Source organism: Phacochoerus africanus, chromosome 4, assembly GCF_016906955.1.
Source record: "Phacochoerus africanus isolate WHEZ1 chromosome 4, ROS_Pafr_v1, whole genome shotgun sequence".
NCBI classification, from domain to species: Eukaryota; Metazoa; Chordata; class Mammalia; order Artiodactyla; family Suidae; genus Phacochoerus; species Phacochoerus africanus.
This window is the reverse complement of record NC_062547.1, coordinates 105137343-105150021: the sequence shown is the minus strand read 5'-3', so window position 1 is coordinate 105150021 and position 12679 is coordinate 105137343. Positions and strand designations below refer to the sequence as shown.

At 33.8% G+C, this 12679-nt stretch overlaps 1 protein-coding gene across 3 annotated transcripts in view; it reads left to right on the top strand.

The window, feature by feature from the left end:
- Positions 1-12192, top strand: part of CHD1 (chromodomain helicase DNA binding protein 1) — a 79635-nt gene extending 67443 nt beyond the window's left edge. For 2 of the 3 annotated variants that reach the window (XM_047778361.1, XM_047778360.1), the window contains 7 exons: positions 54-317; positions 671-811; positions 4956-5134; positions 7580-7676; positions 8524-8575; positions 9303-9513; positions 10665-12192. In XM_047778361.1, coding sequence (XP_047634317.1) covers positions 54-317; positions 671-811; positions 4956-5134; positions 7580-7676; positions 8524-8575; positions 9303-9513; positions 10665-11010 — 1290 coding nt within the window. In that variant the 3' untranslated portion in view covers positions 11011-12192. The remainder of the gene's footprint in view (positions 1-53; positions 318-670; positions 812-4955; positions 5135-7579; positions 7677-8523; positions 8576-9302; positions 9514-10664) is intronic. The other variant, XM_047778362.1, reaches the window with a different exon arrangement.
- The last annotated feature ends 487 nt before the right edge of the window (positions 12193-12679 follow it).

The window sequence follows — 12679 nt, the reverse complement described above, 5'->3', positions numbered from 1 at the left end:
AGTCTTTGTCAAGAATTGGTTAGTAATACATTGGCCATACTTGCACTTTTCAGGATGAGATCACTTCTGTGAAACATCCAAATAAAAAAATTAAAACAGAAAGAGACAGTGAAGAGAAACCTGAGCCAGATGTTTGTATAAAGAAGGAACCAGAAGAAAAGAGGGAAGCAAAAGAAAAGGAAAATAAAAGAGAACTTAAAAGGGAGATAAAAGAAAAAGAGGATAAGAAAGATATAAAGGAAAAAGATTTTAAAGAGAAAAGAGAAAACAAAGTAAAAGAAGCTATACAAAAAGAAAAAGACATAAAGGAAGAAAAGGTATGCAAATAATAATATAAAATTTAGGAAGTGACACAATTAGCATATTTACATTTTAGGAAAATAAATTGCCCAATTAGTCACAATAACAGTTCTTTAAAAATACATATGGGTCTCTAGTAGAGGAAAAAAACAGGTTTGAATTCTGTTAGATTACTTACCTAATGAGCAGTGTTACCAAGTAGCTGTATTTTTGGTTCCCTCAAATAATATTGGGGGAAAGAAAAAATAGCTAAGAATCCTAAGTGTAAATAAACTTTATGGAGTAAAATGAGACAGTAATTGTCTTCTGGAAGTGTTAATCATTTTGCCTTTGTTGTTGGGTTTTTGTTTTATTTTCTCTGCTTCATCAGTTGAACGAATCTAAATCTGAGAGCAAGGAAAGGTCTAAGAAATCTTCATTGTCAGATGCTCCAGTTCATATCACTGCAAGTGGTGAACCGGTTCCCATATCTGAAGAATCTGAAGAGCTGGATCAGAAAACATTCAGCATTGTAAGTAGTAGAGTTTTGGTTATTGGTAACAATCCATATAACATTTATCTTCTTTTAAAGCTTTAAATTTAGGAATGTGTTTGAATTTGATGGTACTATATAGTTAAAACTGACAAAAGCAATAGATTTAAATTTTGAAAGGTATCTTTAATTTAAAATAAAACTGGAGGAGTTCCTGTCATGGCTCTGTGGTAATAAACCTGACTAGTATCCATGAGGATGCAGGTTTGATCCCTGGCCTCGCTCAGTGGGTTAAGGATCAGGCATTGCTATTGTGTAGGTTGCAGAAGTGGCTTGGATCCCGTGTTGCTGTGGCTTTGGCATAGGCTGGCAGCTGCAGGTCCAGTATGATCCTTAATATGAGACCTTCCATGTGCTGTGGGTACGTCACAAAAAGACAAAATAAATAAATTAATTAAATAAGTCTGTAAAAACTTATTCATAAATTAGACTTTAAGAAGAGGTGTTTAGGGAATACTTTAAGTGAACTTTTTTCTTCCACCTTTAGAATTTTAAACTTTTCGATTCCTAATCCTCTTATCCATGTAACAGTGCTTCTTATTTACAGTGAAGCACTCCCTTCTTTTCTAATCTTTTACAGAAAATAAAATAGGAAATAAAAATTAAAATAAGGAAAAAAAGGAATACAAAATATAAGCCCCGGTGTAGTATTATAATATTCAGTAGGTATAAATTTGCACTGTCAAATTGATATAAAGGTTTCTAAATTTACTCTATCTTGTAGACTGACACAGGTTCATAGGCCATACTTTGAGTAACACTGGTCTAAAATATACTGGTTTAACATGCTACCATGCTTTTATGTTCATCAAAGTCAGGGAGTCCTTATCGTGGCCTTTCTCCAAAGGGTTTATTTACTGGATCCATTGCATCTTATGGATGTAATCTTAAATCAGTTTTATCACTGATAATAATCAAATGCTATACCTGAAAGGTGGAAATTTTCACCTTCTAAAATTATATTTGTGTTTGACCTATTATATTCTCCTTGATCCCAGCTCACCTTTTTATCCCATTTTCTGCTGTTGTATACTGGCTAGAGAAAATTGAATAAGGTTGAAAATTCATTTATTCATTTCCTACTGATTCCATGACATGCCCTAATATAGTTTCAGATGTTTTTCATGCTCTTTCTTAAATAAAGTAATTGCTACCACAGTTTTCTTGTCCTCACTTTTGACCGTTGGCATCCCTCAGATATCTGAATATTGGGGACATTCCAAAGTTCGCTGCTCCAGCTCCTGTCTTCCATCTTACTTACTTGAGCACACATTTATCTTACTTCTTGACTTTTCATTTTTATCTTTTTTCCAGGTTCACATGTTGCAGTTCTTTAGCAACATTTAAGGCTAACCTTTCTGTTTATGGCCTAGATCTTAATCTAGCCTCTCCCTATTCCATTTTTTTTTTTTTAACCTACTCTTTGTTGGGCGGAAGTAGTGGGGAGGTGATGAGGGGAAACACTGAACTTTTCAAAACTGCCTCCCCTACATTACTTACTCCATAACTGAGTTAGGTGAAATTATACCTCTTCCTATTCTATGCCCACATTTCCTCCTTAGCCATCTGACTTGTTCATATAACCAGTGAAATGGAAAATTTTCTCTGTGCCCAGTGCATGAATTTCTTTTCCATTAACCTTCATAAATGATTTTAAAGTCCCTTGTATTATAGAAATGAATAATAGAATCATTTTAAACATGAACTCCAGAGCCCGATTTTCTGAGCTTATATGATTAGGATTTTCTTCATATGTAAACTTTATTATGGAATAGCTTTATTAAGAAATTTACTAGTCTTTTCTCCATCATCATTTTCCTTGACATGTTTGCCTCATTTAGCTAAGTCTCTTAGTTTTCTTGTGTCTTAATAATTTGTCTTCTTAAATAGCAGTATAATTTAGAAGTCAAGAAAGAGTATAGTGTTTGAGGTCAAAGCTGAGTTTCACAGATGTTCATTCTAAGCTTCAATTTATTTTTCTATAAAATAGAGTGAATAATATTGTGAAGGTTTATTGTCAGAATCAGATCAGGTGCATTTAAAGAAGTCTCTAGTACCTAGTAAGTGCTTTATAAATATTAGTTATCAGTGCTCCAATTCCCATCTTCAGGCCTTGACCTTAACATAGATATTAGTTATCAGTTCCTTTTCCTCCAGTCACATTCAGTGAACAGTCATACTGGCTCTAACACACTGGTTCCAGTCACAGTCATCTCTTTCCTAGATTATGTCAATAGTTTCATAGCTGTTCTCACTGCTTCTGTCCTTGCCATCTCACCCTGTACCCTTTCATACCTCAGTTTGTACTCCACACAGCAACCAGAGCATGATTATTATAGGGATAAAGTCACCCCATGTTACTTTTCCGTTTAAACCCCTCAGATTTCCCTCATTTTGGATAAAAGATTCATTAAGAGTAGCCTAAAAGATGCTACATCTGGTTTACTCTCATCATCTCTGCTGCTTGCTTCACTTACTTGGTTCCAGCCACACTGAAATTCATACTGTTCATTGAACATGTCAAACAAGTATAGGACAGTTTTACTTGCTCTTCCTTACACTCAAAATGGTTTATGCCTTTATTTTTTTGAATACCTGCTCGAACATCACCCTTCTCTGAAATCTTAAATAAGGTAGAACGTTCCATGCTTTTTCTTTCATATGACTATTGCTACTCCCACTTTTCTGTGATGTATTATTATTCTTTTACCATAGTTGTCCCTATCTAATACACACTATGTTTTGTTTATTTATTGGTTCTATTCTCCTTCTAGAATACAGGTTCCATAAAAGCAAGGTCTCCGTTTTATTTACTGCTCCGTTTGTTGTTGTCTAGAACTACACCTAGAATATAGTATATGCTCAGCATATATGTTGACTAAATTGTTTTCTAGCAGAATGTAAACTACCAAAATTGAATAAGGAATTGTAGAGAACAGATGTAAGTTACACTAAAAGTTAGGAAGGAAATTAAAGGCTTCCCCTTTAAAAAAGGACATTAAGGAGTTCCCATGTGGCTCAGGTAAAAGGATCTGGCCATGTCACTGCTATGGCTCAGGTGACTGTTGTGTCATAGGTTCTGTCCCTGGCCCAGGAACTTCCAGTGTTATTTAAATTATTCCTGATAAAAGATGGAAAGTATCCTAACTGATTTGAACAAATAGGTCAATAAAACAGAATAAAGTACTCAAATTCACACATTAGAATATAGATATGTACGTAATTGATAATAAGAAGGCTCTTCATGGCAGTGATGTGAGGATTTCCTTTTTCATATAGTGGTGTAGGATTAAATAAATGTATTTATTGTCTGTAGTTGATCTATCCTTAAATTCCTGAAACTTAACCCAACTTGTTACTCATGGATATAATTACTGTAAATTTTAAAGTTGGTTTTTGCATTTATATACAGTAAAAGTTATCTGCAGTTTGCTTTTTCAGTAATATTTTTATTTTGGTTTGGTGTAAGATTATAGTTTTTAATTATACAAATTGGACATTAGTTGAGTGTGGTACAGGCTTTGGTATGAGTTCCTATTATTAGCATTCCAGTGATATGTAGGCCAAGGAGAAGATTGCCTCCTGTCAACCACCCTCACCTCCCCAACTACTCAAAATGTGGGAGTAGCCAATTCATCATTAGCTACTTTGTTTTGTCCCAGAGATTTAAAAGAATAGGCAATTTATGGTTGTAGCTATATCAATTTTAATGACTTTGTTAGTATGTATTGCTTTTATATATTTAAAAATAGCTTTGCCATTATATATATATTTTTATTCTATATTCTAGTCAATACAGGATAAGTTATACTCTGAAATATTTTAACAGTCTGTGTTTAAGACTGCTCAGAATGGTGAGGATTAATGTAAAAATAACCTTTTTTATAAGAAGTAAAATCCAAGGCTTTTACTATACAAAGACTGCTGTTAAATGGTAATGGAAAGCTGTGCTTTCTGAATAAAATCTGAGGGACAAATCCTTGATATTTAAGAGATATGGGTAAGATTTAATGCTTATTTGAGCATCAAATGAATGTATATAAGTATTATTGAAAGATGTAGATCTTTGTTGAATTCATGTTTTTAACACATGTGTTTATGTTCTCATTTTCCCATTTTAAAGTGTAAAGAAAGAATGAGACCTGTCAAAGCAGCTTTGAAGCAACTTGATAGGCCTGAGAAAGGCCTTTCAGAAAGAGAACAACTGGAACATACTAGACAGTGCTTAATAAAAATTGGAGACCATATCACTGAATGTCTGAAAGAGTATACAAATCCTGAACAGATCAAGCAGTGGAGGAAGTAAGTGATGTGTTTTTCAGGAAGTGTTAGATTTGTAATTTTTGTAACCATTTATTTGTCTACTTCTGCATTGAGGAGGTAACCTGATGATGATTTTCACTTTTTTTTCTTCTGACATTAAAGCTTTTTAAATATTAAGTGTGCATCATGATAAATTACAAGTGGCGTGCCTGCCTTTAAATAGTGAAAGCTGATTATAATTCAGATTGCATTTTATTTTTAAAAATCTCTACAGTTCACCAAATTATTCTCAATAATATCTCCAGAGGTTGGTATACCAATTGTTACATAAATTTACCAATTTGTCTTCTACATATAATGGTAAAACCTTGTAAAAATTCGATATCCTCAAGCAGTGTAAAATGCAGACTTCTCTCTTCCCCTTCATTTTAGAAGAGCAACACAACCGATCTTAAAATTATATATCTGAGCTACCTCCTACTATACTAATCACTTAAGGATTGCCAAATCCAGATCACTGTTAATCCAGACTACTAGACAAGGTTAGGAAAAAAATAAAATGAGCACAACTCAGTCACTGATACCAGTTTATTAGCTTATTGATTTGCTCTATGCAGTACAGCTGGTTATGAAAACAAATAACTTTAATGACATTTCTGAAGGAGACACGATTACACTAAAGTTAAAAAATCTTTCCTTGGGAGTTTCCATTGTGGCTCAGCAGTAACAAACCTGACTAGTATCCATCAGAACAGTGTTCGATCCCTGGCTTCGCTCAGTGGGTTAAGGATCCGGCGTTGCTGTGGTGTAGGTCACAGACAAAGCTCAGATCCTTCATTGCTATGGCTGTTGTGTAGGCCGGAAGCCATAGCTCCGATTTGACCCCTAGCCAGGGAACTTCCATATGCCATGGTGCAGCCCTAAAAAGACCATAAAGAAAAATCTATCCTTGTCTCCTTTCTTCTTAAACTGAACCAGGACCTGTTTTAGAAAGAGGAGATAAGAAGTTGATCATGATCACTAGGTTTTTGAAAAAAATTGAAACTAAGCTCTTAAAATGTCAAAAGAAACTAAGTCATGAATGTCTAAGAAGAGCCTGAAGTCACGTGCCTATAATGACATGCAGTGTTGACTGGAGTTGCATCATAAGACATGCTTAGTTCCCATGTTGGCTAGGATTTGGCATTGTGACCTTGAACAATCACCAATATCTATGAGCCCCCAGTACAATCATCTATAAACAAAGACCTTTAAGTCCTTTATAAGTTTTTTTTTTTTTTTTTTGCGGTGGGGGAAGGGTTCTTTTTTGGCTGCCCCATGGCATATGAAGTACCTGGGCCAGGGATTGAATCCGAGCCACAGCTGTGGATCCTTTGACCCACTGCACCAGGCCAAGATCTAACCTGTACGTCGGCTGCGACTGAAGCCACTGAAGTTGGATTCTTAACACACGGCACCACAGCAGGAACTCCCAAATTAAGTGCTTCTATATATTTCTGCCTGAAAAAAAGTTATTTTCTAGCTAAGAATTTTTGCTTTCTTAGACCTTCTTACTTCCATTAATAACACTGAAAGATGGCTTTCTTTTGGGAAGTCATTCACAGTTTTGCTAAAAAATTTTTTAAATCTTTTAAAATCTATTTCTTGACTCAGTAAAGATGTTGATGTTACATGGTTCACTTCCATCATTGACTAATTAGTAATTTCTTTACTCTGTTTACATAAGCAAGATTCAAAATCTTACTTTAACATACCTACTGAAAAGCTAGTGGTTCAAGAAAAATTCGTAAATATATGAAGCTGTTACTATTTCAGTGATGGCAGGTAGATTTCAACTCAAGTGTCGGTGATTTTTAGTATCTTCTGAGGTAGCTGTGTTGAGAAGGATTCAGAGGCTTCATTTGAATTTATCATGAAGCATTACTGTGATCAATTACTAATCACAACCCTGAGATGGGAAAAGAAGCCTAAAGACACAATGCTGTCCTTGGTTTATAGTGTCTAATCATGTTACTCTCATGATCATTACATTACAGTTATTAAATGACACTTGCTTTTTAATGTGTTACTCAGGACAGTTCTTTCACAAGCTTAACCCACGTTATCTGATGGTATCTTTACTCAGACTACTAAAATGCTTTATTCCTTTTATATCTAATCTGAACCATAATATGAGGCCTTTCCTGATTTGTAAGTTTACTCTCCTTGGTTTCGAATTAGGGTTGATTACTACTTTTCACTCCAAAAATTATGAAGAAAAGGCGTTTGGAAGAGAAGTAAAAGTTTATAGTTTTATTTGAAATCTTATGCATATGTTTCTTCATAACCATGAAGTTTAAAAAAAAAATGCTAGAAATGATTTCCTTAGACTGTTCTGTGGAGGGCTAAGATGTGTGTGTGTGTGTTTCTAGTCTAGGGAGGAAATGGATTCCATTAAAAGCTCAATATATTTTTCCCACCAAATTAATTTGCCTTGTCTTCTAGAAACCTGTGGATTTTTGTATCGAAGTTTACTGAGTTTGATGCAAGAAAATTACATAAATTATATAAGCATGCTATTAAAAAACGGCAGGAATCTCAGGTAAATTAATTCATCTTTTTAAAAATTTATGTTATTAAAATAGTTTTCCATACAGAAGAATTCAGTTAATAAATGTAGAAGGAATGAGGGAAATAGAAAATCACCATTAAATTACCACAGTAAAAATTATTATAGGTAAGGAAGGAAATAGAAAATCACCATTAAATTACCACAGTAAAAATTATTATAGGTAAGGAAGCTAAAAAAATTAATGGGCAGGAAAACAAGATCGTGGCATAAGTATCTCCTCCAAGATGATTATTGATTACAAAGAAAAACAATCACTTTGTAGAGCAGCGATTTTAGAGGCTGCTTCACACCACTTAAACAAGCAGTCAAGGTTAATAACACCAGTAATAAGACCCTCTGATACTATATGGTGTAAAAAAGATACATTAGTTCAAAGTCTAATTATTTGAAAAGCCATGGGATAAATAGTTCATTATTTTTAAAAATATCTGCAAATGGTACATTTATACATTCTATTTTTTTTGGGGGGGGGGTTGTCTTTTTAGGGCTGCACCTGTGGTAAATGGAGGTTCCCAGGTTAGGGGTTGAATCAGAGCTGTAGCCGCTCACCCACGCCACGGCAACGCAGGATCCAAGCCACATCTACAACCTACACCACAGCTGACAGCAACCCCATATCCTTAACTGAGTGAGTGAGGTGAGGCCAGGGATCGAACCTGTGTCCTCTTGGATGCTGGTCAGGATCGTTTCTGCTGAGCCACGATGGGAATTCCACATACATTTTCATTTCTTATCAGCATCAAGGTTTTCTTTTTCCTATTTTATAAGGGGTTTTGAAGCCATTTAAAAGATTCTTATATATGTGCATTTATTTTAGCAAAATAATGACCAGAACAGCAACTTGAATACTCAAGTCATTAGAAATCCAGGTAAGTCAGTCTTACTAAATTGTTTTGTAAATTAAGTTTGAAAATTGGGCTGTTTTGAGGGAGGTTGTTTTAGAAGATGCCACATTACTAAATCAAGTATCTTAATCCTTTTTAGCTTATTTAGGTGCTTTTCCATAAATCAACTTGTTACCAGTTTCTAGAAATTATAGGATAATTATTGAATATATTTTTAAAAAATATTATTTGGAATAATAATGTATTCTTTCTGTTCAAGAATCAAAAAGCATAGTTTGAGAAGGAAATAATAGGCCTTAACTTTATTTTTTTTGTCTTTTCTAGGGCCACACCGTGGCATATGGAGGTTCCCAGGCTAGGGGTCTAATCGGAGCTGTAGTCGCCACCCTACGCCACAGCCCCAGCAACGCCAGATCCCAGCCTCGGCAACGCCAGATCCTTAACCCACTGAGCAAGGCCAGGGATTGAACCCTCAAATCTCATGGTTCTTCGTCAAATTCGTTAACCACTGAGCCAAAAGAGAACTCCAGAAACAGGCCTTAACTTTAAAGTGACTGGTTTGTAAGCCTTAGTCTGGCATTTATAGACCATTTCTAAATGCTTAAACTGTATTTGGGAACTGATTTTGCTGGTTGGAGTTAAAACAGGAGTTCTTATAATCTAGCAGTGACATTACCTTGGTTTACCATGGGTTTTTGTTTGTTTTTTTTTTTTAAGTCATTAACAAAAGTTGGATCCTTTTATCTAACAGATGTGGAAAGATTAAAAGACAATACAAATCATGATGATAGCAGCAGGGACAGTTATTCATCCGATCGACACTTATCTCAGTATCATGATCACCATAAAGACCGACATCAGGGAGATTCTTATAAAAAGAGTGACTCTAGGAAAAGACCCTATTCTTCCTTTAGTAATGGTAAAGATCATCGTGATTGGGATCACTACAAGCAAGACAGCAGGTATACTTAACAGTTTTGTAATTTTGCTTATTCGTGTCTTTTAAAATTTTTGTTGTATTTGACTTTATCAGCCAGTTCAGCATTCAAGTAATCAAAACAAGTCTTTTGTAAAAGAAAGGTTTTGTTTATAACTAAAGAAAATAAAATGAGAATATTGGCGAATATTGGCTTAGATACTCTTCAAAATAGAATAGGAAAAATAAAAGCTTGATGGACTATGGCTGAAATGTGGTGGTCAGGAATTCTGCATTCCATGCCAAACAAAAGTACTGAGAAGAGTATAGTAAAAAAAATTTTTTTTATTTTAGTTGTACTCATTGCAGTAATTGTTTTTGAGAAGCACTGCAACACTATAAACATATCATTTGTAGAATGACTCTTAAAATTAGAAGAGGGCATGCAATGAAAAGGAACGGCCCATATCTATAGTGATAAATATTTATAATTTCACCAACTTATGTAACATAGTTTATATTGTTTATAATAAGGACCTTTTGTGAACCAAAACCCATTAAATTATGTTTGGTTTATTTTATTTGAAAATGCACATGTTTTAGAGATTATTTTTCATTAAGCTACCATAAATATTTTTTAGCAAACTGCAACATTTATGTATAGAGTAAGTTTCACAATAATGATTTGTATATAAAGTATTACTATTTAACCAATCAAATTAAGGAAGCTTTTAATAGGCATCACCAACCAATGAAAAGTCTTTTATAAATTATTTCATAGACTGTCTTAGAGGTTTTTATTTTTTCCTACTTACAGTCTCATAAAAGGCTCTTATTTCAAGGATATTCTAGGTGGATGTAGTTATCTTAATTCCAAGTTTCAGATAGTTAGTTGCATTAATAGAAATGATGCATAGAATAAACAGTAGCAACCAATCTAAAATGGGGATGTGACATTAGATGCTATTTGAACTGCTTTGTATGGTTCACTTTAGTTTTATGAGTAGTTTTTCCAAGGGCATGCAAAGATGTTTCTAGTGATTTTTAAGCTCACTTATGAATTTTTGTGATGAAATACTGAATTTGTATACAATTAATTTTGTTTGCTTTAAAGTATTTTATTTTTAGTAAGATTTTGTTTGGAAACATTTATTTTGCACTATTAATTTAAAATTTCTAATTTCTCTCTTCTATTAGATATTACAGTGATAGAGAGAAACACAGAAAACTGGATGATCACAGGAGTAGAGACCACAGGTCCAGTTTGGAAGGAAGTTTAAAAGACAGAACTCATTCTGATCATCGTTCTCATTCAGATCATCGGTTACATTCAGACCATCGGTCAAGTTCTGAATATACACACCATAAATCTTCCAGGGATTATAGGTATCATTCAGATTGGCAAATGGACCACAGAGCTTCCAGTAGTGGCCCTAGATCACCACTAGATCAGAGGTCTCCTTATGGCTCCAGATCTCCCTTTGAACACTCAATTGAACACAAAAATACACCTGAGCATACCTGGAGTAGTCGGAAAACATAACAAAAACTGATACTGTCTTTCTGGATTTTTCTTTTAGCCATATATCATAAACCAACACAGTAATTGCCTTACATGACTTGAAAGATATAAACAGATCTTCTATCAGTAGCAGTATTGTTACTTCTTTCCAGGATGCAAGGTCTATTATCCAAACAGAAGAGAAAATATTTTTATATTTAAGGATTATGCTGCACTGTACTACAAATATTGTAGTACTTTTTTTTTTCTTTTTTAAAGAAATGGAAAATGTTTACTATTACAGGGACCTCAACACTGCCCTTCCATATAGGCTGGATAAAAACTGTTTTTAAGTCAGTGATTTTAGACTGACCTCCATTTAAATTATGTTTGTATATGAACTTTACTCTGACCTGTGATCATGTTTCAGGAAGGAATGAAAGAGAGTCTTTTCTTAATAAAGAAAACACACTCAAGGACTTTGTTCACTTTCCAAAGCTACTTGTTTACATTGTACACTGCGACCACCTTGCCGCTTTTCATCACAAGCTTGAATATTTAAATTCTGTACTTATTATATCTGTAAAATAGCCAGGAATTTCCTGTTTGTGATTATTATGCCTTTTTACACACACAAACAATGGCTGTAAATTATTGTAAATGGATTAAATGAGCTTTCCTTATTTCCTTCCCCTTCTCAGGCTTTTTTTGACTGTTCCTTTCCCTACCAACTCAGGCCTTCTTATCATTTAAAAAATATATATCAGTGTAATAACACTTTTTAATGATTTGTCTTGATGGAATCATTATTTAGAATGTAAAAAATGGGGAAAGGGGCCACTTAATTCCATTAGTCCTTTTTATATTGACTTTTATTAGATACATGTTATTTCTTTCCTTTTTCTCCCTTTTTTAAGTCAAAATATTGTGTATGTAGTGACAAAATGGTGAGATATGTAAAAATCTAAACTGCATGCTCTGGAAACCTTTTCAGATGCATTTGGTTTAAAAGGGTAGGTGTATGAACACTTTCAGAATCCAAACGGCCAAAAGTTATTGTAAATCCATTTGTTTTCCTTTTCATGTGGGCAATAATGTCAAATGTGCTATGCAGCCAGGTAACATTTTAGATAAACTTGATTGACTTTTAATAAAAACTGTTACAGTGCACACTGATTGTATATAAAAACCTTATATATGACAAATTAAATTTAAGAAAAAGGATATGTGGGCTCCTGTAATTTTCTGCTGCATTCTTATTCCCTCAAGCACTTAGCTTTTTTTTTTTTTAAGTAGTAACATTTAGTTTCCAGAAAAGGATATTTTGGTAAGCAGTTGGAGAGCTAATGTGTAGCACTACCACTAAATCTATTTTGAAGACCATTTGAATCTATGAAGTAAAATTTAGATCATAGAAATCTTTGTTGGATTCTTTTTTTTTCCCTGCAGATATTATTTTAGAATGCCTTATATTTATTTACAGATTTTTATTTTGATATACTCAGTGGGAATTTTTTAATCATGCGGCATACATATGTTTTCTGTAATGTAACAAATTTGAACCTTAACTTTGATATATATAAGAGTGTATTGATATATTCCTATAATATTCTTAAATGTCTGTTGAGCTATGGGAGTGATGTACAGAAATTTGTCCATAGATGTATTTTTTAATATTTTCCTTTTATCCAGTTAGGTCTAAAATTTACAC